General features: G+C 40.7%; 1 protein-coding gene across 3 annotated transcripts in view; it reads left to right on the top strand.

Annotated features, from left to right (window-relative positions):
• LOC132381542 (mitogen-activated protein kinase-binding protein 1-like) overlaps positions 1-27,700 on the top strand; it is a 146,502-nt gene that overhangs the window by 50,828 nt on the left and 67,974 nt on the right. For all 3 annotated transcript variants that reach the window (XM_059951039.1, XM_059951038.1, XM_059951037.1), the window contains exons 4-13: positions 5,673-5,730; positions 6,660-6,830; positions 9,753-9,890; positions 11,564-11,746; positions 11,836-11,996; positions 12,086-12,275; positions 17,604-17,753; positions 18,251-18,426; positions 23,010-23,101; positions 26,505-26,630. In XM_059951039.1, coding sequence (XP_059807022.1) covers positions 5,673-5,730; positions 6,660-6,830; positions 9,753-9,890; positions 11,564-11,746; positions 11,836-11,996; positions 12,086-12,275; positions 17,604-17,753; positions 18,251-18,426; positions 23,010-23,101; positions 26,505-26,630 — 1,445 coding nt within the window. The remainder of the gene's footprint in view (positions 1-5,672; positions 5,731-6,659; positions 6,831-9,752; positions 9,891-11,563; positions 11,747-11,835; positions 11,997-12,085; positions 12,276-17,603; positions 17,754-18,250; positions 18,427-23,009; positions 23,102-26,504; positions 26,631-27,700) is intronic.

Genomic DNA, 27,700 nt, shown 5'->3' with positions numbered 1-27,700 from the left:
GTTGGAGGGAGAGAGAGAGAGAGGGCGAGCAAACAGTTACAGCTACAGTCAGTCAAACCTTCCTTTACGTTCTTGATCCGTCGATGTGTTATTGCGGCCATTCAGGTATGGCCTCTCTGTCCTTTAACTAGACTGTTCTTCTGTGGTGGACTCGTCACCCAGGCAAGGGTGGACACACACACAAGCCCCCACCGGCCTCGCTATAAACACTGAGTTAAAATTGACCGATCCTTCGTTCGGTCTCCGATGCCCCACACCTTCTCGTGGGTTCCAACACTTAAGCGGTGCTCACTAGTGCGTCTCCGGGTGTGTCTGAGGGGTGTCTCCCCAGGCACCTCACTTTTATCCCTACTCACGGGGTCTCGGGTGTCAAATCAGTTTTGAATGGCTTAGTCCATCAAACCAACCCATTGTGGCTGTCCACTGAGGAATTTTAATGAACAGAATGGTACCAAGTAAACAGCCTGCTCCAGAGCCATAAGTCTTTCAGGAGTCATAATATGGTGGAACAACAAGTCTCTCTCCCCTCTCTCATTAGCAGCATTGCAACAGTAACGGTTTGTAATTCTCCTGGGGGGGGGGGACATGGGCAACTCTGTACCCTTCTGCCCATCAGAGTTGTTCATCCTTCGTAACATCCCCATCCTTCTAGGAATTTTCACCAAAGGGGAAAATTAACTAATACAGCATCTTACAGAATTACAGAATCTAACAAAATACAGAAGTGTTTTTAACTACAAAGCAATGCAGATATACATTCAACTTAGCATCTAGATAAACAGTCAGCGATTACATTGTCACTCCCTTTAATATGTTGTATCTTAATATCAAACTCTTGTATCTTAATAAATTCCTGTAGCATCAGACTCCAATTTAATAACCGCCTATTTTTTTTCTCTTTGTTAGCCAACAAATACCAAGGGTTGTGATCTTAGCTTAAATGTATATTACAAAATGTGAACCAATACATGTGTGAGTATACTGTGGTACATTACAGAAGTTTGTGCAAATACAATTCTCTATTTTACTTTTAAACTTAACATTCAATCTTCCATGGTGTTGTCTTTATTATTTACATGCTTTGTCAAATTCCCTCAAAACCAGATCTTGTTATTCAAACGTGGCATTTTGTCAACCTTTGCCCCTTTTCCATTTAACTCTCACGTGGTTAGCTTGCTCACCAGTGTGGAATAGGCTTTCACATACTCCTTTCATAGGAGTTATCACCAATGTTTTCCAAACTTAGCCCATTCTTTGTACTTCCACATAATTCTTTATTTTTAAGCAAGTCATTAATTTTATCTTCAGGACCCTTCATTCTATTAGTTTTCAGTTTAACATCTGCAAGTGATCCCTCTTTGTCAAAATAACATTTTTGGTTCTGTCCCTCCAAATCACCTCCTTTAATAACATCAGCGAGTTGTTTACCTTTAAATTCCAAAACAAACTAATTGATTCACAGGCACCATGTTAACAAGCCATTGTTCCTTCAGCCTGGTTACTGCTTCCAAAACCAATCCAGACTTTAAATTTTCTTTATTCAATTTAGGAACAACACCTTTCCCTTCTTTTCAATAATATTCACATCACTAGCTTTCATCTCCTCACTAACTTTTAACACACTGTCTAACACAAACAACTGAGAATACTCACTTTCCACTGGTACCAAGATTAACCCTTTCTTCACTGAACCAAGTCCATCTGACCCAAAAGGACTGCATTCCTTTTCAACTAAATAAGATACCTCAGACTTTTTCTGAGTTTCAATACTAGGTTCAGTACCCTGTGACTCCACACCCTTCACACACTCAAACAGGACATCTACCTCTTCCAGGCTTTCCATACCAGTCCCTTTTTCAAATTCTAAGTTCCCCTGATCCTCCCAGTTACTCTCTGGGTAACTCCCATCCAGAGTAAACTCAACCCTGTGGGTTAAAACAACTTCATCTGTTAACCCAGCAGACTCCTTCAAGGTAATGGCATCCTTTTTATCTAGGACTGCCCTTACATCATTATCGGGAACACACTTAAATTTTGCAACTTCAAACTGCTCTGTCAAGCCAGCCAGACCATCCATGTCCAACCCTGGACCTTCTAACTGCCTTATCTGTTTCTCATCTTTATTCTGTGCCTCTATACATTCTCTCTTGGCTAAGGGTAGGTCTACCTTCTCTCCTTTATTCTCTTTCACCCCACTATCCTCCGTTTTACCTTCCCCTAACCCCTTTTGGTACAGGGTTGGTAAAAATATCTCAGCCAAATCAACACTGGTCTCATTTAAACTGTCCTCTTTCTCAGCCGCCTTTCTCGACATGCTGCGAGTGATTGCGCATGTGGGATAGAATCCAGGGGTGGGTCCTCAGCACTCACAGGCTTGCTTGTCAGTTTCACTGCTGAACACACATCACCACCTGCTAAATCATTACCAAGAAGGACGTCCACACTGCCTCTCGGTAATTCTGACCGCACCCCTACTTCGACTGGTCCAGATACCAGGTCACATTTTAAAATGATCCCATGCAAAGGCACAGCTTCTGTCCCTTTTCCTATACCTCCTCAATACCACCTCTCCAGTTTCAGGACCAAAATCAATGACTGGTCAGCCCCAGATTCTCCAGATTCTCACTGGAACTGGGGTCTCTCCTTTCACAGACACCATCCCTTCTGAAATAAATTTCTCACACCCCTCTCGTACTCTATCTACCTTTGCCTTCCTCGTCGATTTGCTGATCGACTCAATACACACTGTAGGGACTGCTGTTTTCCCCTTTCCTGTCTCCTTCTTCGGAGCAAAGCTCTTAGATGCAATATGACCAACCTTTCCACAATTATAACAGGTCAAGCCAGGAACCTTCCTGCCAGCCTGCTTATCCTCCTTACCTTTACCACTAACTCCCGGCTTATTCTCTACCTTAGCCGGTGGACTTTCTTTACTGTCCCTACTGCCTTTCTGGTAACTCTTATTTGAGGAAAACTTGTCTTGTGGGTTAGGGCATATTCATCTGCGAACCTGGCAAATTCCAATATAGACTTATTCGTCTTCTTGTTCAGATACATCCTGATATTATCCGAAACACAACCTTTAAATTCCTCAAACAGAATTAACTCTCTGAAACGATGGAAATCCTCCTCCACCTTTTCTGCAGCACACCAGTGATCCAAGAGCACACCCTTTTCATAGGCAAACTCCGCATACGTCTGATTCCACACTTTCTTTAAATCTCTGAACTTTTGTCTATACGCTTCAGGTACCAACTCGTAGGCCCGAAGGATAGCCTCTTTTACTTCCTCATAATCCTCAGACTCCCCCTCGGACAACGCCGCATATGCCCGTTGAGCCTTCCCTTTTAATACACTTTGTAACAATGCCACCCACTGATCTGTGGGCCACTTCTGAATCACTGCCACCTTTTCAAAATGCAAGAAGTAACTATCAACATCCGTCTCCTCGAACGGAGGTACTAACTTAAACTCACTACTAACATTAAACTTCTCCTCTCTTGAGCCTTCCCCTCGGTCTTTTCCCTGTTGCTTTAACCTCTCCATGTCCAGCACATGCTGCCTATCTCTCTCCTTTTCCCTTTCCTCCATCTCCCTTTCGACTTTCTCCTTCTCCCTTTCAGCCTTTTCCTTCTCCCTTTGTGCCTCCCAGGCAGCTCTTTCCCGCTCCCTTTTCGCCTTTAAATCCTTTAGCTGGAGCTCATACTCCCTTTTCTTCTGTTCTGCGTCCAACCTTAATTTTTCCAACTCTAACTGAACCAGCCCAACAACTGGTTTCTTTTCAGGGAACAGATCCAATACCCCAGCCGAAAACACATCCTTGTCCATATAATACTGGGCTATGGCCCTCTGTATCTCCCACTTTTTCATTGATGACTTCACCTCTGTGAGATTTAATCGTTTCGCAATATCCACCAAGACCGTCTTTGTGGCATCCTCTAGTGCCTTCAAAGTCAGGCTTTCTAAAAATTTGTCTATATCCATCTTTGCTGGTTTCTCGTCTGGTTACCCTCGCAACCAGATCAAATAATGGACTTATAGCCCGATTCACTGGCCCCCCAATTTGGTAATCAAATCTCGAGATGAGGCCCCAATTTGTTACGTACCCCGTAACTGGGTGGCTTACCAGCAAAGATAGAAGAATCCATTGGAGTCTGGTGGTACTATTCTCAAACAGTGTTTATTAGTAAAATATACAAATAATATCAACAATGCAAATATATAGATAATACACGTTAGCAATACTAAACCTAAAAGTGTGGGTATAATAATAATCAGTAATAATCGAGCTCTATCGATGTCTAGGGGATAATGAATTGTCATAGGAAAGTATAAAGTTCGGTTCAGTTCATGTAGGCTGAGGTAGTTGTTGGTTCTTTTGTTGTAACTGTTGGAGGGGGGGAGAAAGAGAGAGAGAGCGAACAGTGACAGCCAGTCAAACCTTTCTTTACATTCTTGATCCGTCGATGTGTTGTTGCGGCCATTCAGGTATGACCCCTCTGTCCTTTAGCTAGACCCTTCTTCTGTGGTGGACTCGTCACCCAGGCAAGGGTGGGCGCACACACAAGCCCCCACCGGCCTCGCTATAAACACTGTGAGTTAAAATTGACCGATCCTTCGTTCAGTCTCCGATGCCCCACACCATCTCGTGGGTCCAACACTTAAGCGGTGCTCACTAGTGCGTCTCCGGGTGTGTCTGAGGGGTGTCAAAACAAGATTTATCCCTACTCATGGGGTCTCGGGTGTCAATCAGTTTTGAATGGCTTAGTCCATCAAACCAACCCACTGTGGCTGTCCACTGAGGAATTTTAATGAACAGAATGGTACCAAGTAAACAGCCTGCTCCGGAGCCATATGTCTTTCACGAGTCATAATATGGTGGAACAAAAAGTTTCTCTCCCCTCTCTCATTAGCAGCATGGCAACAGTAACGGTTTGTAATTCTCCCGGGGGGGGGGGGGGGGAACATGGGCAACTCTGTACCCTTCTGCCCATCAGAGTTGTTCATCCTTTGTAACACTAAAAAGTAAATTTTATTTTTTTTCTTGCCTGAGCTTAAATGCTTCCTACTATTCATGAATTAAATCGTGAATCAAAATGTTGATCACCCTAAACCTTGGAAGTATTACTGCCAATTATGATATTCCAGGAGTTAGTTAACTTTGCACACATGAAAGACTTGAAACTAGTAACCTTGAATTCAGTCATGCTGTAAATTATCACTAGAAGAATTTACGAAATACAAAACTGATAATTTTTCCAAATTCCAGTCCAATTTTAAAACCATTAAGTAGGCTTTAAATGTAAATGTAGATAAATGCAATTATTTTGGCTTGGTCCCATTTAGCTACTCTTTTTAGTAGTTCCTAGTTATGATTGCTTGAATAAATGGATTAAATATCAGTAGACCAGAGTAGAAAAGATCGTGTAAGAGAATTTGTACCATCTAAATGAGCCATAGATTCTTTAATTCTAATTGGAAGTTGGGTTGGGGAGAACTCTTTTAACCTTAGTCCTTTGTCCTAGGGAAAAGATTTTGGAGAGCTTGATACTGCAAATTGCACATTATGTTGAGTTCTGGTACCTGAGAATGTCTTAGACTCTGGTGTGCAAATGGCATTTAAAATGAATAATGGTCCATCAATTCAATTATGATGTTTTGTCCTAATTTAGAAAAGCAATCTGTTCTTTGGCATTCTCACCAGATGGAAAATACTTAGTTACTGGGGAGGTGAGTATTTATTTAAAATTACGGGAATAGTTTGCAAGTTGTTTTGTTTTATTTACTGTCATATGTATTCAGTAGAAAAACTTAGTTTTGTAAATCCTCCATACAGATCATTTCAAAATATAATATGGAATGTCATTGCTCTGTGTTATGGCAATCCTCATTTAACTATACAAGTGTAAAGAAACAAGATTTTTGTCAATTTATCAATCAGTCTTGTTATCAATGTTTTTGTTTGAACTCATGACTATTTTGATAGGCTTTTAGTTTGTTCTATATCCCACTAAATGCTCTAAATATGATACATTGGACATTGAAACAAACCTAACTGTCCCTTTAACATTTTTTACTCTTCACCTAAATGTATTAGAGACATTAAATTGCAATGTCTTAATGGGAACTGCTGCTGAACTGTGGATAAGGTGTTCTTTGTTTGAAACGTTCCTGCTGCAGCCTAATAGTAACGTAAGCTTTCATATGGTGCTTGTGACCAAGGGCCTGCACCAGTAAATCTGCGAAATTTATTCTTTGTGCTAAAATAATAATTGGAAATTACCATAATTGTATGATTCCTTAATCTACTTGAAGGGGAAAAAGGAACATAACATCCAGATTGGTAATAACAGGGGAGAACTCACTGGAAAAGAAAATAAATGTAATTATATATCAAAATGGGTGCAGAGATACAAAAGTTAATATTTTGTGGGTGGATAGAGTTGGAGTTTTATACTTTCTGTAAAATAACTCAGTGGGGGAACCAAAGTTAATTGGAGGAAGATTTTTTTTTTAAGTTAGGTATACCATAAATTAAATGGATATTGCTATAGCACAAAGAATAAAAATAAAGTACTGAAATTTAGTAATTGATACTTATTGATCCCTATTGTATGCTGTATAAATGCGCTGATGTGATTTTAATTTTTTAAATGTAGAGTGGACATATGCCTGCGGTGCGAGTCTGGGATGTGGCTGAAACAACCCAGGTGGCAGAATTACAGTGCCACAAATATGGAGTATCGTGTGTATCCTTCTCTCCCAACATGAAGTATATTGTTTCAGTGGGTTACCAGCATGATAAACTTGTGAATGTCTGGGATTGGAAGGTAGGATGTATAAAATAGATCAGAAATAGTAACATATATTCAAACCCCATTTCCAGAAAAATTGGGATATTTTCCAAAATGCAATAAAAACAAAAATCTGTGATATGTTAATTCACGTGACCCTTTATTTAACTGACAAAAGTACAAAGAAAAGATTTTCAATAGTTTTACTGACCAACTTAATTGTATTTTGTAAATATACACAAATTTAGAATTTGATGGCTGCAACACACTCAACAAAAGTTAGGACAGAGGCATGTTTACCATTGTGTTACATCACCTTTCCTTTTAATAACACTTTTTAATCGTTTTGGAACTGAGGATACTAATTATAGTAGATTTGCAATTGGAAATTTTGTCCATTCTTGCTTGATATAAGACTTCAGCTGCTCAACAGTCTGTGGTCTCCATTGTCTGATTCTCCTCTTCATGATGCGCCATACATTTTCAATAGGAGATAGATCTGGACTGGCAGCAGGCCAGTCAAGCACATGCACTCTGTGTCTACAAAGCCACGCTGTTGTAGCCTGTGCAGAATGTGGTCTAGCATTGTCCTGCTGAAATAAGTATGGACATCCCGGGAAGAGATGTCACCTTGATGGCAACATATGTCTCTCTAAAATCCTAATATACACCTCAGAGTCAATGGTACTTACACATACATGCAACTCACCCATGCTGTGGGCACTGATGCACCCCCATACCATCACAGATGCTTGCTTTTGCACCTTTTGCTGATAACAGTCAGGATATCAACATGTGTCTCTCTAAAATCCTAATATACGCCTCAGAGTCAATGGTACCTGCACTTTTAATTTCATTTTGAAGGTTTCCCATTTACCAAGTACACCTTTGCCAGAAGCAGCCTGTACCAATCCACACTAGCTAGATCCTTTCTGATACCATCAAAATTGAAATAGCCTTTCTTCAATTTAGAACCTTAACCCGAGCAGCAGACTTATCCTTATCCATAATTGAAACTAACGGCATTAAAAGTTTCCCTACACAAGCTTCTGTCACCTGCCCTGCCTCATTCCGTAATAGGAGATCTAGTATCATACTCTCTAACTAGGACTTTTTTTTCCATCCTTTGACCTTTCCTACTCACCTACTTCACCTTCTTCCTTTCAGCTATCCTCCTCCTTCTTCCATCCCTCAGCTCAAATTTTTATTCTGTTGTCTTTTCCCCTTAGTTCTGAAGAAGGGTCTCAGTCAACTATTTATTCATTTCCATAGATGCTGCCTTACTGAGTTCCTCCAGCATTTTGTATGTGTTATCTTGTACATGCTGCCTTGGAGTATTTTCTTACATCAGGGGTATCCCACCTTTTTTATGCCATAGAGCCTTACCATTAACCAAGAGGTCTGTGGACCCCTGTTGGAAACCCCTGTTTTTCATGAATGTAGTACTCCGCTTATACCTGCTGTCACATTTATCACCAGAATAGAAACCTCAAATGAGTAAAGGATGTGACTATAAATCACTGTATGACTAGAAGATTGAGAGGAGATTTGACAGAGGTATACAAAATTAGAGGGATATAGATAGGGTAAATGCAAGCAGGCATTTTCCACTGAGGTTGAATGGGCCTACAACCAGAGGTCATGGGTTAAGAGTGACAGGTGCAAAATTTAAGGAGAACATGGTGGTGCATGCCAGCTCAATTTCAACATTTAGGAGAAGTTTGGATAGGTACATGGATGGCAGGGGTATGGAGGGCTTTGGTCTTGGTGCAGGTCAATGGTAGTAGGCAGTTTAAATGACTTCAGCATAGACTAGATGTGCCAAAGGGCCTGGTCTATGCTGTACTTTTCTATGGCTATATACTGATTAAGGAAATTTCCCTGAATACCTTTGACAAGCACTATCCCATCTAATCCTTTTACAACATGGGGGTCCCAGTCAATGTGTAGAAAGTTGCAATCACCTAGTATTACAACTTTGTTTATTGCAACAGTCTGCAATTTGCTCCTCTAAATCTCACCGACTATTGGGTGGTCTACAATATAATCCCATCAATGTGATCATACCCTTATTCCTCTGCTCTACAATGACATAATGCTCTACAATGGTGTGTGTTTTTTAAAAAAAAATGTTTGGGAATCCCTGGTCTGGAGGAAGTTCAAGAGAATGATCCCAGGAATGAAAGGGATAATGTATGAGGAATGTTTGATGGCTCTGGGCTTTTACTTGCTGGAGTTCAAAAGAACGTTAAACCCTACCAAATATTGAAAGGGTTAGATAGTGGAAATAATGGAAGATTCTAGGTACAGCCTCAGAATACAATTTAATCCCTTTAGAAAAGACGAGGACTTTTTTTTTAGCCAGAGGGTGGTGAATTCTTTGGAGGCCAAATCATTAAGTATAGTTAATGCAGAAGTTGTTGTGTTCTTGATAAGTAAAGGGAGAAGGCACAAGAATGAAGTTGAGAAGGATAATAAACCAGCCATGGTGGAGCAGACTAAATGGCCGAATAGCCTAATTCTGCTCCTATATTTTATGTGTTATGCTAAGGGTTAAAATCAAAGGGGAATAACATCTGGAATGAAAACCAACAGATCTTCATTCTAGTTTGAATTCTAAATTTAGTAATGCAAGTGGTACCTAGTAGCCAGTAATAATGAAATTTAAGAAAAGTCATTTGCATCTTGCTATCCACTCATGATCTATATTGCATTATGTAATTCCCACACAGGGCTCCAACTTCATCCACGATCCACTTCCACTCCGCTCAAACAAAAACTTCAGTCTGCTTCTGAATTTCCATACTTTTAATCTTTTGAAATATTATAGGCCTTATTTTACCTTGTCCTCCAAAATGATTTGCAGTAAAATCATTGTAGTAAAAATTTATCCTAAGCTAAATGGTAAAGAGCTTAGTTTTGTACATTGGTACTTACAGAAATACTTTCGTTTGACAGAAAAACTCCATTGTAGCATCTAATAAAGTTTCCAGTAAGGTATCAGCTGTTTCGTTCTCTGAAGACAGCAGTTATTTTGTCACAGCTGGCAATCGACATGTTAAGTTCTGGTACTTAAACGACTCCAAAACCTGCAAGGTAATTTATTCTTATTGTCTACGAGCATCTTCTAACCTGTAACCTGCCTAGAAATGCTTATCACTTTAATTAAAATTGTTTTGAATGTGCCAATTATGCAGTTATGAAATAAGTAGTTTTATTTCAAGATCCTGTGTTTTATCTATTATAAGCATTGCTCAGCTGTTATGTGGATGAGTATTTTGTGATGAGTTATAGTTCATTTTGTGTGTTATTTTCTTTCTTGGATTTTGTTTGAAGTTATATAAGCCATGAAATTTAATGTCTTGTGTATTTTGTTTGTAGCCACTCAAAAATCAACAGATGTTTGATTCCTGCTTGATTGATAACTCAAGACAGTTTTGGTAAAGTGTAAGAAGAGGCTAACTATTAATAGCAGGAACCAACTATGGCAGGTGTCACATCTTCATTGCGATGTGGAATCAAATCTCCAAGTGATTAGCCCCAACACCAGTTTCTAACAGTTGTTACGTACTCGTGACACATGACAGTGGAGCCCTTGTCATGTGACTGGGGTTGAAGCTGTACTGGACTTGAGGTGATGGTCTTCTGATGGTGGAATGACATCATTTTCCCGCCAGTAGAGATCATGTGACGGGTTTTTTTTACAGGTTATAAAAGGTAGACCCCACCCTGTGAGGAGGGGCAGTTCGTGGCTGGATTTGCCAAGTTGACTTCGTGCCACTGCGTGTTTGAAGTGATGACGCAGTTTAGTTGAAGGATGAAGTTTTTATTTAATGCCTAAAGTTTAAAAGGTTAATGCCAACAGGTTCTTTATGATTCTGTTAGTTTGAGAATTAAAGGAGAGTGAAGATTCAAGGTTGGAAGTTAAAGATCGAGGAGAATCGCTTTCTACGGTGAAACGAGGGCGACCTTTGTTTGATCCTTATTTGGAAGGATTTCGTTGACTATCTTCGTGTTAATCCCTAGGTTTACCTAGAAAGGATTGAAGGTAGTGGAGAAGGAAAGGTCAGTGCCTTTAAGCCGTTCTGTTTCGTAAATTCTTCGTGGGAATTTCGACGTCGGGAATCGAAGCAAGCGACGTGAAAAAGAACTTAAATCGTCCTGTAAAGTCTCTCCTTTTAAATGGACTGTGAGCATATAGAACTTTTGGCAATATCACTTTAAGAACTGTTTTGGAATATCACTTCAAAGAACTGTTTTGGAATATCACTTTACGAACTGTTTGAACAGCCGCGCAGCAGCTGTTTCCGGTTACGGTAGTGTTTGTTTACTTTTGGGGGGTTCGTTTTCTGTGTTTAATAAACGTGTTGTTTTATTATAAGAAACCCTTGCCGAACTCATATATTTATTGTTGCCTGAATACGTAACACAGTTGACTTTGCCCAAGTCACTTGGAGGTTTGATTCCACTTCGCAATGAAGATGTGACACCTGCCATAGTTGGTTCCTTTATTGAACCATAACATTTAAGATGCCTACCAAACTGAAATGAGTTTAAATATTATACAATTTCTGTTTTGGATCTTAAGTCATTTACATATCAATATGATTAAGTATTCAGCATAGCCAAGAAATTTTGTTTTGTAGAATGAGGTGGAGACAACATTTTTTAGCCTAGCTTTTGGGCAATCTGAAAGGTAGTATCCTTGTGTAACTTGTCATCCTTTCAATTCACTACTAATCTGAATACTTGTATGTTTTTCTATCCAGGCAAATATTACTGTTCCTTTAATAGGGCGATCTGGATTGCTGGGTGAGCTCCACAATAATTTTTTCTCTGGAGTGGCATGTGGTAAAGGGAAGATGGCAAGATATACCTTTTGCATCACCAGTTCTGGTCTTCTTTGCCAGTTCAATGGGAAAAGAGTGCTTGATAAATGGTTGGATTTGAAGGTACGCTGATCTCTGCTTTCTCTAATACAAGTGAATAAGTAAACCTCTTTTGGTAAATTAAGTAAGTATGTTTTCTTTGTACCCTTTAGACCTCTGCAGCAAATTGTATCTTTGCAACCCAGGACTTCATCTTTTGTGGTTGTTCCAATGGAACACTGAAGTTATTTAACTCTGTAAATCTCCGTTTTATTACCAATCTGCCCAAACCACACTATCTGGGATTGGATGTGGCAGCAGGAATTGAACTAAGGTAAAAATAAATGTTACACTAAGTTTTATTTTAAAGGCTAATACAAGATGTAAAATGCAAAGTTATTAACTATTAGTGTGTTTCCACAGCCGTTTATTCACTAAGAAGGCAGATGTCGTGTATCCTGACATTGTCGGTGTGGCTTTTGACCCTTCCAATCTATGGTTGTCATGTGTATACAGTGATCATAGTCTCTATGTGTGGGACATGAAAGACATTAAGAAAATTGGGAAGGTTTACTCTGCATTGTATCATAGTTCCAGCATATGGAGTGTGGAGGTACGATGTTACTTAGTACTCAATGCTTGTTCATTTGTCTTAAACAGGATTGCCATTGATGTGTGTTGGCATATTTAGTAAATGTGTAAAATTATCCTGTTTTAGGGTTTTAGAATATAGAACAATTTGCACAGTACAGGCTCTTCATCTGATGATGTTGTATTAACTGTTTAACTATTCAAAGATCACTCTGATTCTTCCCTCCTGCATAGTCCTTTTTTCTTTCATCCTGTGCCTATCAAAAAGACTCTCTTATGTCTCTAATGCATCTGCCTATTCCACCACCCTCAGCAGTGTGTTTCATGCACCCACCACTGTGCATATCTTTTAAAAAAAAAGAACTACCTCCAAACATCCACTCCCCGTACTTTCTTTCAATCACCTTAAAATTGTGCCTCGCATATTAGTCATTTCCAGCATGGGGCTGTCCATTCTATCAATGCCTCTTAGCATTTTATACATCTCTGTCAAGTCGTATGTCATCCTCTTTCACTCCAAAGCTAAAAGCCCTACCTCACTCAACCTTTCCTCATAAGACATGCTCTTTAATCTAGGGTGCATCCTAGTCAATCTCCTCTGCACCCACTCAAAAGCTTCCATGTCCTTCCTATAATGAGGCAATCAGAACTGACTACAACACTCCCAAGTATGGTGTAACTAGGGTTTTGTAGAATTCCAACATTGCCTCGAAGCTCCTGAACTCAGTCCACTGATGAATAAAGGTGAACACACCAACTTACCAACCTATCAATCCTGCCAATTAACCCTGTATTCTGCCTTCAAGTTTGCCCTTCTAAAGTGTAACACTTCACACTTTTCCGAATTGTACGCTATCAGCCACTTTTCAATCCAGATCTGCATCCAATTAATGTCCTGCTGTAACCGATGACAACATTCTACACTATCCATAACACTGCTAACTTTTGTGACATCTGCAAACTTAATAACCCACCATTCCACATCCTTAGCTAATCATTTATAAAACTCTCCAGGGGCAGGGATCCCAAAGCAGATCCCTGTGGAACACCACTGGCCACTGACCTCTAGGTAGAATACATTCCATCTACTATGACCCTCTGCCTTTTGTGGGCAAGCCGATTCTGTTGCAACATAGCCAAGTTTTCCTGTAAGCCACAATTTCCTGACATTTTGAATGAGACTACCATGGGAAGCCTTGACAAAACCTTACTAAAATCTGTATACATTACATCCACTGCTCTATATTCATCAATTTGTTTTGCCACTTCCTCAATTCAGTTTGGTTCCTGTGTCACAATCTACCCCTCACAAAGCCATGCTGACTAAACCTAATTAGAGTATGCTTCTCCAAATGCTTATAAATCCTCACCTGTCTTTAACATAGAACCATAGAACAGTACAGGCCCTTCAGCCCTCCATGTTGTGCCAATCCATATAATCCTTAAAAAAAGGTACTAAACCCATACTACCCCATAACCCTCCAATTTTCTTTCATCTATGTGCCTGTCCAAGAGGCTCTTAAATACCCCTAATGTTTTAGCCTCCACCACCATCCCTGGCAAGTCATTCCAGACATTCACAACCCTTTGGATTACCTGGATTATCCCTATTACCTTTCTTAAATAAAGGATTAAAGTTTACCATTCTTCAATTTTCTGGTACTACTATAGCCAGTGAGGATGCAAAGATCATTGTGAACAATCTCTTCCATCACTGCATAAGGTAACCTGGGGTATATCCCATCCAGCTCCAGAGACTTATTTGTTGTAATCTTTTTTAAAATTTTCAAGCACATCTTTTTTTAATGTCAATATGTTCCAGCATATTAACCTGTTCTACACTGACCTCACATTTGTCGAAGTCCCTCTCACTAGGGAATGCTGAAGCAAATTTCTATAATTATTTATTTACTTATTTAGCATTACAATTCTTAGTGTGCCCTTTGAGTCGAGCCAAGCCACCCAAGCAACTCTGCAACTCCAATTTTACCCTAACCTAATTGTGAAGCAACTTACAATGACTAATTAACGATTCCAGTATGTCTTTGGACTATGGGAGGAAAGCGGAGCACCCGAGGGAAACCCTTGCATTCCATGGGGAGGACGTATGGAGACTCCTTACAGCAGAGTGGAGGACTTTAACTCTGGAACAACTCGAGCTGTAGTAGCATTGTGCTAACTGCTACTCTACCATGTGCCCAGGACCTCCCTTCCTCTGACCCTAAGAACGTTCCCTCTTTTACCCTGATCCTCACTCGTTTTAGTCACGTTGTTTGTCAGTGACTTAGATAATGGAATTGATGACTTTGTGGCTAAGTTTGCAAATGATACCAAAATGGGTGGAGGGGTAGGTAGTGCTGAGGAAGCAATACAATAACAGCAGGACCTGGACAAATTGAAAGAAGGCAAAAAAGTGTCAGATGGAATACAGTGTTTGGTAATGTAAGATCATGCATTTTGGTAAAAGGAACAATAGTACAAACTTATCTAAATGGGGAGAAGGTTGTGCAGAGGAAATTGGGAGTCCTCGTGTAAGACACCCAGAATGTTAATTCACAGGTTGAGACTGTAATAAAGAAGGCATATGCAGTGTTGGCATTTATTTCAAGGGGAATAGAATATTAAAAGCAAGAAGATAATGCTAGCCTCTTTATAAGACACTTCAGGCCGCACTTGGAGTATTGTCAACAGTTTTGTGCCCAATAGGTATATGAACAGGAAAGGAATGGAGGGTTATGGGCTGAGTGCAGGTTGGTGGGACTAGGTGAGAGTAAGCGTTTGGCACGGACTAGAAAGGCCAAGATGGCCTGTTTCGGTGCTGTAATTGTTATATGGTTATATCTCAGAAAGGATGTGTTGTCATTGGAGAGAGTCCAGAAGGAGGTTTGCGGCATTGATTCTGGAAATGAAGGGGTTAATATATGAGAAGCGTTTGGCAGATTTGGGCCTGTACTCACTGGAGTTTAGAAGAGTGTTGGGGGACTCTCATTGAACCCTACCGATTGTTGAAAAGATTAGATATGGTGGATGTGGAGAGGATGTTTCCTATGATGGAGGTATCCAGAACTAGAGGGCACAGCCTCAAACTTGAGGGGTGACCCTTTAGAACAGAGGTAAGGAGGATTTTTTTTAAACCAGAGTAGTAAATCTATGGAATGCTCTGCCACAGACTGTGGTGGAGGCCAAGTCTATGTTTATATTTAAGGCAGAAGTTGATTATTTCTTCATTGGTCAGGGCAGCAAATGATATGGCGAGAAGGCAAGTGTATGGGGTTGAGTAGGATCTGGGATCAGCCATGATGGAATGGTGAAGCAAACTTGATGGGCTGACGGGCCTAATTCTGCTCCTATGTCTTGTAGTCATCCTTGTCTTTTTCACATACATGTAGTACGCCTTGGAGGTTTTCCTTAAACTTCACCTTATCATCCTTTCCTTGCCTCAATGGAACAAACCTATCTAGAACCCCGTGCAAGTGCTCCCTAAGCAGCTTCCACACTTCTATTGTGCATTTCCCTGAATATCTGTTCTCAATTTATGCTCCCAAGTTCCTGCCACTAGCATTCTAATTTGCTCTCCCCAATAAATTCGCTTCCAAACTTTCTGCTCTTATCCCTGTATAAGGCTATGATAAAGATCAGTGAGCTATGTTTACTGTCTCTAAAATGCTTCCCCACTGAGAGATCTGTCAACTAACAGGTTCATTGCCTAATGCTACATCCAGTATGGTGTCTCCTCTAGTCAGTCTGTCTACATATTGTGTAGGAATTCTATCTTGACACACTTAACAAATGATGCCACATTTAAACCTTTTACCATTAAGGAGTTGCCATCAATGTTAGGGAAGCTGAAGTCTCCCATGACAACAATCCTGTTATTTTTGCACCTTTTTAAAATCTGCCTCTTGGTCTGTTCCTCATTGTCTCTGTTGTCCATAGGATGTTCCCAATAGAGTGATTACTCCCATCCTATTTCCGCTTCCACCCACACTGACTCAGCAGATGATCCCTCCATGATGTCTGCACTTCCTGCAGCTGTTATACTTTCCCTGATTAACAATGCCTCTCCCCCACCTCTTTTCCCTCTCTCCCTGCTCCTTTCTAAATTCTAGCAAATTCAGTAGCCCCGTTCCTGCACTGTGACAACCAAGTCTGTGTAATGGCTACAGTGTTGTTGTTCTATGTATAGACCTATGCTTTAAGTTCATCACCCTTGTTCTTGATGCTTCTTGGATTAAAACAGTTACATTTCAACCCATCCAAGTGACTTTAATCCTCATTTACAAACGAGCTGGATGAACTCAGCAAGTTGGGCAGCATCCGTTGAAAGCAGCAGTCAGCGTTTCTGGCCAAGAGTCAGGACTGAAGAAGGAGGGGGCGGGGGCAGGGGCCCTATAAAGAAGGGGTGGGGAAGGTGCAGGTGAAAAACCAATCAAAGGAAAGATCAAGGAGTGGGGGTGGGGAAGCAGGGAGGGGATAGGCCGGAGAGGTGAAGAAGGAATGTAAATGGAAAGCACTATGGGTAGTAGAAGAAGGCAGAATCATGAGAGAGGTGATAGGCAGCTAGAAGAGGAGACAGAGTGAAAGTGGGTTGGGGGAAGGGAGAGGGAGGGAATTACCGGAAGTTGGAGAATTTGATGTTCATACCAAACACTCTTCCACTCTGCCTCCTCTTCTAGCTGCCTATCACCTCTCATGATTCTGCCGCCTTCTACCCAAAGTGTTTTCCCCTTAAATTCCTTCTTCACCTCTCCGGCCTATCCCCTCCCTGCTTCCCCTCCCCCCACCCCTTGATCTGATTGGTTTTTCACCTGCACCTTCCCCCTCCCCCCCACCTTCTTTATAGGGCCCCAGGCCCCTCCTCCTTTAATCCTGATGAACGGTCTCAGCCCGAAACGTTGACTGCTCCTTTCAACGGATTCTGCCCGACTTGTTGAGTTCATCCAGCTTGTTTGTACGTGTTGATTTGACCACAGCATCTGCAGTGTACTTTGTGTTTAGTCCTTACTGTCTCTCTATACAAACTAATAGCTTCATCTTCTGATTCATCACCTTGGATCCCATCCCTACCAAGTTTAAACCCTCCCCATAGTTTTAACACACCTTCCTGCAAGGATATTGGGGGTCCTCATTTAGGTGTAACCCAACCCTTTTGTGCAGATTATGCCGTCCCCAGAAGAGAACCAGGTGATCTACAAATCTGAAACCCTTTTGTTTGCTATCTCTCTGCAATTACTGTCGCGATTCTCATTCTCCAGTCTATGGATGATAATTTGAATAGTAGCGTTTACTTTAACTTTACTCCTTTATTTAAAAACCCAATGTATTAATTTGTTTTTCCTTGCCTTTTCAGATTTATCCAGAGTTGGAAAATGGTAATCTAGCTTGTCTGCCACCTGAATCTTTTCTAACTTGTTCATCAGACAATACTATACGATTGTGGGATTCTGGTGATGCTCCTGAATTTCAATTCACATCATTCCGTAGAAATATTTATAGCACAGTGAGTTTCAACTTCCACTTTCCATTTCCACTCTAACCTTATCGAAAACATTCAATTTTATTTTAGTTAGCAGAATTAGTAATGGGTACAGCATTTTATGTTATTTTTCAGTTCAGGGTGTTTGATGGGTTTTAATAAAATGCCACTGCTCAGAATTGATGTCAGGAGAGAGACTTCCAATGAAGAGAATGAATTCCCTGCAGAGTGGTTAAATAAATATATCATAGCTGATCGAAGTTTGGAATCTTAGTGATGGACAAAGGATCTGCAAATTAACACTACCTCCTTAAGAGGTAATGTGGGTAATATCCTGAGAAACAAAAAAAAATCAAAATAGCAATTAAATTTGGCTAGCTGGGACAGACTGAGGGTTTCATTTTAAACACTTTAGACAGATATTTTACACCTGTCTTTACATTAGAAAGCAAAACATGGAATTCAATGAGCAAGAAATCTGACTTTTTTTTAACCTCTCTCTCCACCTCCCACCCCCTCAGGACTTGATCAAAATTGTGTATGTTGGTGACAATATTCAGTACCTTCAAGATGCTAGTAACAATCCTGACCGAACTGAAAATGGAGGAAATTCTGAGATAAAATCAGGAATTCGTGTCATAACCATCAGCCCTGATGGGCAACATCTGGCGTCTGGGGATAGGATGGGGACCCTGAGGTACAAATAACTGATAATGAAGGTGTCTTCAACAGTCTAATACTAATGTTGACTTTGGGACAAAATATGTGAGGATTTATTCTTTTACTTTGCCATTTAAATGATTGTGAAAGGATCTTTGAAGAATCTAAATGTTATTAATGCAATTAAGCAAACTGTTTTACATACTGGTTCAAAAGGCAGCAGGATAATTATTGGACAGTTATAAATGGTTTTAGCACATGAAAGAGGAATTTAATGTAAAAAAATCATCATTCCCTTTCTGAATTAATGTGACTGAATGGATGATTATCACTAACCTATCCATGAAAAGCCCACAGGCTCCTACAGCTATCTCACTGGAAACCTATTCTGTTTTCAGTTCCTCAACCTGCACTTTAATTGTCTGGTCCATGGATTTTCCCATAAATGCCTCTGAAATGTTTTCCTTCCTGAGCAGTGACTACATCTCTACCATAGTTGACAGAGCTCTTGACCACATTCCCTGTACCTGTACATAACCTTGCAGACACAGTTAGTTCTCTTAGTTATATTTTATACCCTCCCAGCCTGTGCCTTCAGCATTTATAGTTTAGCAGTTTCTGCCATCTTCAGTAAGAATTCATCACCATATACATCAACCAGCCCTCTTTCAGCATGCTGAAGAGACTGTTCCTATGCTTTTCCATCTCTGTCAACCACTCATCCTTTCTTACTGTACTTTCTCATACAACAGCAGGAAGTGCAGCAATTGTCCTTTTACCTCTTCATTTCTGATCGTCCAGGCACTTGAACAGTCTTTATAACTGTATTGGAGGGGTTGTGACAGTCGCGTGCCCATTACCTGGTCGAAAGTCACACCACCTGCCAATCAAGGTTTAACCCCTCCTTGCCCATCAATGCACACCTAACCATTGGCCCCTTTAATTAGCCTTGTACTTGGCCTTGGGCAATTGGCCTTTGTAATCAGCTTAACTCAGCTGGCACCCAGCCATTGGCTTCCCTGTGAATTACCTGGGCTGGACTCATCATCCCTGCTGAACTACAAAGGTAGCCACATGTGCTTTACCCATTCTCTTTTTTGCTATCTCTGAGGGACCACCCTACTGTTGCTGAGTTGTGCATTGAATAGGATTGGGAGTCTGAGTATTGTCCCTAAGCAGAAGAACTGTGCCTGCACAAAGTCAAGGGCAGTGGGTATCGTATTGACTTTTCCTTTGGTTGTGTGTGTGTGTGTACTTTGTTCCCACGTGATTTTCCCATGTTTGTTATTAATTCTGCGTGTGTTTTATTGCTGATCCGACTGCTGTAAAATGTGTGCGTGTGTGTGTGTTGCTCCTGTTTTCCCACGTTTGCCTAATGTAAATAAAATCCTTTACCATGGCTGCATGTCTGGAGTCCTTGTCTGTGAGACCTATCGAGTCTGTTTCCTCACTCACAACAACAACCGAAGCCGTAATTCACTTTAACCTCAAGTGTAGAGTCCTGCAGTTGTGCACACATCGCTTGACTGAGAAAAAAGCAAAAGCAGGTTTAATCCCTGCTTTGCGGGAGATGCACATTCAATTTGAGGTGTCAGCCCTGGGCTTTGCTCCTTAATCGGGGTCAATTAAAGCCATGGGAGCAGGTGGTGGATGGTCATATGAGCAGCTGGTGCATATTAGAAGTCCTGATTAAGTAACTGCTGATACTAGGCAGACAATCTCTGAAGAGTATTGAGAATGGCTGGGATCATCTGTCATGTAAGCACTGCCCATAGGAAACTACTTCCGTAGAAAACTCTGCCAAGAACAATCATGGTCATGATAGATGGAAGACCATGTTTGTCTATGTCATATGACACTGCACATAATGATGATGATCCTAATCCACTCTGATCATCTGTGGTTTTGCACACTGTGCTAATGGATCCTCATGCTAGTGTCTATCATATTCAATAGTTTTGTGTATTTTAGCCTTTGTTTTCCAGAATTGGTCAGTTCTGCTTTATATTATCTATAAGTCAGTTTCTCTCTCTCCATAAATTGTGCCTGAACTGCTGGGTGTTTCCAAACCCCTTGACCTTAATTTCACAGCCATTGTAATATACTTTTGAAAATGCTTTTTAATCAGTAAGTTCTGGAAATTTTAAACCCACAGGGGTAGGGATACGTTTATTCAAGGAATAAATTAAAGGAGTAACAGGAATTCATTAAAAAAGATTGAGGAAGCAAAATGCTGAAATCTGTCATGATCTTATCAAGTGCGTGTGGCCTATTCTTTTTCCTGATCCTTATGCTTAAATAAAACTATGGACGTGTGGTCAATGTTTGGGGATCACTTGCAGGATGTTAGGGATAAATTTGTCCCGGTGAGGAAGATAAAGAATGGTAGAGTGAAGGAATCATGGGTGACAAGTGAGGTGGAAAATCTAGTCAGGTGGAAGAAGGCAGCATATATGAGGTTTAGGAAGCAAGGATCAGATGGGGCTATTGAGGAATATAGGGTAGCAAGAAGGGAGCTTAAGAAGGAGCAGAGGAAAGCAAGAAGGGGACATGAGAAGGCCTTGGCGAGAAGGGTAAAGGAAAACCCCAAGGCATTCTTCAATTATGTGAAGAACAAAAGAATGACAGGAGTGAAGGTAGGACCGATTAGAGATAAAGGTGGGAAGATGTGCCTGGAGGCTGAGAAGTGAGCGAGGTCCTCAATGAATACTTCTCTTCAGTATTCACCAATGAGAGGGAGCTTGATGATGGTGAGGACAATATGAGTGAGGTTGAAGTTCTGGAGCATGTTGATATTAAGGGAGAGGGAATGTCGGAGTTGTTAAAATACATTACAACGGATAAATCCGGGGCCCGACAGAATATTCCCCAGGCTGCTCCACGAGGCGAGGGAAGAGATTGCTGAGCCTCTGGCTAGGATCTTTTATGTTCTCGTTGTCCACGGAAATGGTACCTGAGGATTGGAGGGAGGCGAATGTTGTCCCCTTGTTTAAAAAAGATAGTAGGGATAGTCCAGGGAATTGTAGACCGGTGAGCCTTACGTCTATGGTGGGAAAGCTGTTGGAAAAGATTCTTAGAGATATGATCTATGGGCATTTAGAGAATCATGGTCTGATCAAGGATAGTCAGCATGTCTTTGAAGGGCAGTTTGTGTCTAACAAGCCTGATAGAGTTCTTTGAGGAGGTGACCAGGCATATAGATGAGGGTAGTGCAGTGGATGTGATCTACATGGATTTTAGTAAGGCATTTGATAAGGTTCTACACAGTGGGCTTATTCAGAAAGTCAGAAGGCATAGGATCCAGGGAAGTTTGGCCAGGTGGATTCAGAATTGGCTTGTCTGCAGAAGGCAGAGGGTCGTGGTGGAGGAGTACATTTGAATTGGAGGGTTGTGACTAGTGGTGTCCGACAAGGATAGGTTCTAGGATCCCTACTTTTTGTGATTTTTATTAACAACCTGGATGTGGGGGTAGAAGGGTGGGTTGACAAGTTTGCAGACAACACAAAGTTTGGTGGTGGTGTGGATAGTGTAGCCGATTGTTGAAGATTGCAGAGAGACATTGATAGGATACAGGAGTGGGCTGAGAAGTGGCAGATGGAGTTTAACCTGGTGAAGTGGTACACTTTGGAAGGACAACCTCCAAGGCAGAAGCAGAATACAAAGTACTTGGTAGTGTAGAGGAGCAGAGGGATCGGGGGGGGGGGGGGGGGGGGTAGGTGTCCACAGATCCATCAAAGTTGCCTCATAAGTAGATAGGATAGTTAAGAAAGCTTATGGAGTGTCAGCTTTCATAAGTCGGGATAGAGTTTAAGAGTCGCGATGTAATGATGCAGCTCTATAAAACTCTAGTTAGGCCACACTTGGAGTACTGTATCCAGTTCTGGTCGCCTCACTATGTGGAAGCATTGGAAAGGGTACAGAGGAGATTTACCAGGATGCTACCTGGTTTAGAGAGTATGCATTATGATCAGAGATTAAGGGAGCTAGGGCTTTACTCTTTGGAGAGGAGGAGGATGAGAGGAGACATGATAGAGGTGTACAAGATTTTAAGAGGAATAGATAGAGTGGACAGCCAGTGCCTCTTCTCCAGGGCATCACTGCTCAATATAAGAAGATGTGGCTTTAAGCTAAGGGGTGAGAAGTTCAAAGGGGATATTAGAGGAAGGTTTTTTACTCAGAGTGGTTGGTGCATGGAATGCACTGCCTGAGTCTGTGGTGGAGGCAGATACACTAGTGAAATTTAAGAGACTACTAGACAGGTAAATGGAGGAATTTAAGTTGGGGGGATATATGGGAGGCAGGGTTTAAGGGTTGGCCAACATTGTGGGCCGAAGGGCTTGTACTGTGCTGTACTGTTCTATGCTCTGAAAGTAAAATTTCCTCAGCATCATTATTTCCACAGATGCTGCCTGGCCTCTTGAACAATCAGTAGTCCATTGAACATTGCTTATTTTCCTACCTCTATTTGTAGTCCTGACTGGCAAATGTTGCTTCTCCCAGTCATACTTGGAAAAACAGAGGGCTGGGGGCTGGTGGGTATTTAAGTGCAACTGTGTTGTGTAACCAGTAGAGTTACACAACAGTCTAAAACATGGTAAAGTGTTTTTCTTTTGTTTTCAGAATTTTTGATCTGCAGTTCTTGGATGAACTAATGAAAGTTGAAGCTCATGATTCTGAGATCCTCTGTCTTGAGTACTCAAAACCTGAAACTGGTGAGCAATTGTACAATTTACTTTCAACTGCTTACTGATTATTGAGTTTGCAAATGCTTAGTCTTTTTGTTTGAAGGCAGCCGCTATTTGTCTCTCCCACTGTCTGAAGGGAAAGGGCCTGGGTACTGAAGAGGAGTAGCTGTCACTCCCAAACAAGCAAAATTGATTTTTAAAAAAACAAAGCCTCCAAACTCTGTATACGTACCTTAAAACTCTTATGATGAATCTTAAATGTCTTAAAGCTACTATGACTCATCATTGTCTGAGACATCAACAAAAGCATGACAACATATAATTTAAGACATGTTTACTTATTAAATGTTTCATGGAAATGAATTTCTATGGAAGCTGAACTTGAGCATTCCTAATTACTGCCATTTTTTATTTGTTTTGTAACAGCATGTAAACCAAGGTATTAACCAGAATGTATCTAACTGAACTAATCTTATTGAAGACTAATCACTGTGCACTTTGTCTTCCTTTTTAAAATTTCTCCTTTTCACCTCAAAATTTCTTCGAACTAATCTTCAGATCCAAAAGGAGGCTGCTCAACAGTTCAGCAGCTGAAAGCCATTGATCAAGCTGCTCATATATTTGATTTTGTGCATGTCCTGAGGCCGAGTTCCTTTATGTCATTAACTTGTTCAAGAATGCATGTGGGAAGATGAGCCTTGAACTTGATATATGCAATGCAGAGGTCATCTGTCAACCTGCCCCGTTTATGTCTCACTAACCATTGGCGATAAATAGAGAAGCCCTGAAAATGTGGACAACTATCAATATTCTGACATTCATCTCTCAGTCAAGACACATTCATAAAATTCAACAGCTTTAAGTGAGGAATGGAGTATTCCTCGCTTTAAAAAAAAATCAGTCTGCTGAGCAGCTGAGGTTCTTTCCCTTCCGTATGCTTCTGAGGCACGGGCCAGTTATAGCCACTAATATAGCCACTAACTTCTCAAGGCACTAGAAAATACCACAAAAATCTTTTGTGTTGCTGGAAACATAAGCAAGCCAATGCCAATGTCCTCTTCCCAGGTTAACATCTCCAGCACCAAGGCCTTAGTTACTCGATCAGCTATGTCGGTCTGGTCACAATGTTACTGTGCCCCTGAAACAATGCTTTTCTGGGGTATTTTGTAGGAGGAGGTACCTAATGGATAGAAAATGATTTAAGGATGTCTTTAAAGGTTTTCCACAGACTCCTGGGAGCCTCTGGCCTATGTCTGTTAAGGTGGAAGAGGAGCATTCTATATAGAACTGTGAATCTCAAGGCCAAGAATTCAGTGCACACAAAATCCCATGTAAGCAACAGAGAAGCACACTGTCTTGAAAACTAACAACCTACTTGATCTGTTGGTTGCTACCTGTTCCATTTGTAGGAGAGCTACATAACCAAGAAAAGAAAGTTATTTTTGATCCTGAGAGACTGCCTAAAAAGAGGAACTGGAATGAACTTTGATCAGATTGTGTGGGCTGTGAAAGAATTTTCTGGACATTGATGCTGCAGAAGTTTTGCTTTTATTTAAACATAAGGATTAGGGAAGGGGTAGGCCACAAGCAGATGATAAGATCATGACAGATTTCAACAGCATTTTGATTCCCCATTCCCATTGTAACATTAGCCAAACACTCAAATTCACAGGGAAGTAACAACGCAATCAATTACTGAGGAAACTGTTTGTAGAAGTCTACTGTTTTTATTCTGGGTAATTAATCCTTGAGAATGCAGGAGCCCACACCTGTGGTGTGGTGTCTGAAGCCACGCGACCATTCGTGTGATTCTGCTCAGATCTCTGTGACTTTTGCAGAAGCAGGTCTTCATAATACTTGAACAGACTTTCAAGGTGCGAAATCCAGCAATGGCAATCCAATTTTGATATATGCTCTTGTGTTCTTGACCCAAAATTGGTGTAAGAGTGATTTTTTTTGTCGACTATTAAAATCAATGAGAAGAAACCTCAACGATAGTTTTTATTTTCCATGCTAATTATTTCTGCTGTTCCACATCTAATTACTCTTTGAACAAATCACCAAAAAGGTATTTAACCTTAAACGTTGTTTTTCAACAGCCTGCTACCATTTCTCATGTTGCATGTAGTGTAAATCAATAACTTTTACAAATGTGTTTTTCAGTGTACAGTGGATTCCCCTGACATATTGGGACCAGTACATTTCTACCCAATTTTGTGAATGCCCCAACTAGCTGAAGTTTCATGGAAATAGTTAAAAAGACAAGCTACAGTTTAACTGAGTAACAAATTATGTAACATAGAAAACCTACAGCACAATACAGGCACTTTGGCCCACAATGCTGTGCCAAACAGGTACTTTAGAAATTACCTAGGGTTACCCTTGTATTTAAATGAAATGGAAGACAAATTAGAACACTACCAGTACAACTGTTTTCTAGAGTGTTAGACCAGGAGAGTTTTTAAAGTGGAAAAGCTATTGCACAGGGCAGTTACACTCATCCTCGGAAGTGGTATGTGTAGTTGTCTCTACTGGAGTCTTCCTTGGTTGAAATAGATGACCATGTCTTCTGTATCTTGTCATGCCCTTCACTCTCCATGACCATTGCAGATCCGCCTTCCTGGCGGTTGGATCTCACTGTAGGTCTCATTTGCCCACTCCCCCGGAGCCAACTTTGCATCCTAGGACAGGCATGTCTCTACCTCAGCAAAGTATGAGACCCACAAGCTACTCTCATCTGGTTTAGCCCCCCCCGTCGAAGTGATGTACCGAGGTGTGGCTGTTGTTGCATACAAACAGCTACATGGAGCCACAGGTTAGAGCTGAGTGTCTGGTAGGGACTAAAGGTAACATTTAAGATTATTTTCAATACCTTCAAATTATTTAATAGTTCCTAACTTGTTGAAGTAGTGAAATAATTTCATTTTCATTCCTGGCTGTTTCTGGTATCTCCAATCTGGAATGCTTGAAACTGTATGAGCAAAACAGTTCTGAATTGTCTTGCTGCTTATTTCTCACCAACTACAGTGGAAAAAATTCACTGCTTCTTGAACACATGCACACATGCAATTAACACTAAATATTTCACTGTAAACCCAGTGTAGTGTCTAATGGCCACACAAGCGCATGCAATTGACATTAGTGAGAAACTGTTTGGTAACAGCCTCGTGTCCCAATTAAGCAGCATAGTGTCCCAAATAAATGAAGGAAATCCCAGCTATTCTCAGGATTAGGTTTTGTAATTTGAGTTGTCCCAAATAAATGGCTATGTGTTGATTAACCTATGACCCGATTAACTGGAATCCACTGTATTTGATATTACCGTAATATTCAATAACTTCAAATAATTTCGGTGTTTTGTCATTTTTCTCTAATAATTTTCAGTCCTTTGTTACTGTATATTTTAACACATTTATTAAATTTTATTAAGGATTGAAGTTGTTAGCAACAGCAAGCAGAGACCGTCTAATCCATATATTAAATGTGGACAAACAGTATAGCCTGACACAGACACTAGATGACCATTCCTCTTCAATTACTGCTGTGAAGTTTGCAGGTACTTTGAGCAATAGATCTGCTTCATTATATTGCATTGAACTTAATTCCTTTATATGTTCATTCCTTCACTTCTGTTCTGGTGGTTTTAACCTGTTAATAAGGTGTTCTCGTCACTTTTATTATTTCTTAGACCTGGGTTATTAAACCAAGTAGTGTATTTCTTGTCTGGCTCTTCACTTAAAGGAAAGAAATTAAATTACAAGAATATACCATAGGTCCCTTAAGCCTGTTGTGGATTTCAGTGAAATCATGGCTGACATTCTACATGCATTTCTTTCTAACTTCACTCAGTTTCCTTATGGCAACAGTATTGCTTTATAAGTAGCTAGTTGAGCATCTATAATAGTTTGGTGAGAGAATTCAAAAAGATCCTTGCTCCTCATTACTCCCATTTTGTGGCTATGAGTCCAGAAAACCTATTTCCAATGTGTTTTTATAATTGGCCCATGGAGTTCAATACAGAAAAGTGTAAGGTGATGCAGTTTAAAAGATAGATCTTGAAGGTAGAGTACAAGGTTAATGGCAGAATTCTTAGTCTTGAGGGGATTACGGATCTACACCTGAAGGTTTTTCTGTTCCTCCACAAAGTTGCCACACAAGTTGATAGGTGATTAAGAAGGCATGTGGTGTGCTGGCCTTCATTAGTTGGGAAATCGAGTTCAAGAGCTGCGGGTAATGTGGCAGGTGGTTAGACCATGTTTGGAGTATTGTGTACAGTTATGGTCACCTCATTGTAGAAAACCTACAGGCCCTTCGGCTCACAATGCTGTGCCAAATGTACTTATTTTAGAAATTACCTAGGGTTATCCATAGCCCTCTATTTTCCTGAGCTCCCATGTTCCTATACATACTCTCATAAAAGACCCTATCATATCTGCCTTCATCACCATCGCTGGCAGCACATTCCATGCACTCACCACTCTGCGTAAAAGACTTAACCCTGACATCTCCTCTGTACCTACTTCCAAGCACCTTAAAACTGTGCTCTCTTGTGTTAGCCATTTCAGCCCTGGGAACAAGCCTCCGACTATCCACACGATCAATGCCTCTCATCTTATACACCTCTAT

This window comes from Hypanus sabinus, chromosome 26, assembly GCF_030144855.1.
Source record: "Hypanus sabinus isolate sHypSab1 chromosome 26, sHypSab1.hap1, whole genome shotgun sequence".
In the NCBI taxonomy this organism is placed as follows: domain Eukaryota; kingdom Metazoa; phylum Chordata; class Chondrichthyes; order Myliobatiformes; family Dasyatidae; genus Hypanus; species Hypanus sabinus.
Note: the sequence above shows the minus strand (reverse complement) of the source record. Positions and strands in the feature narration are given on the sequence as shown.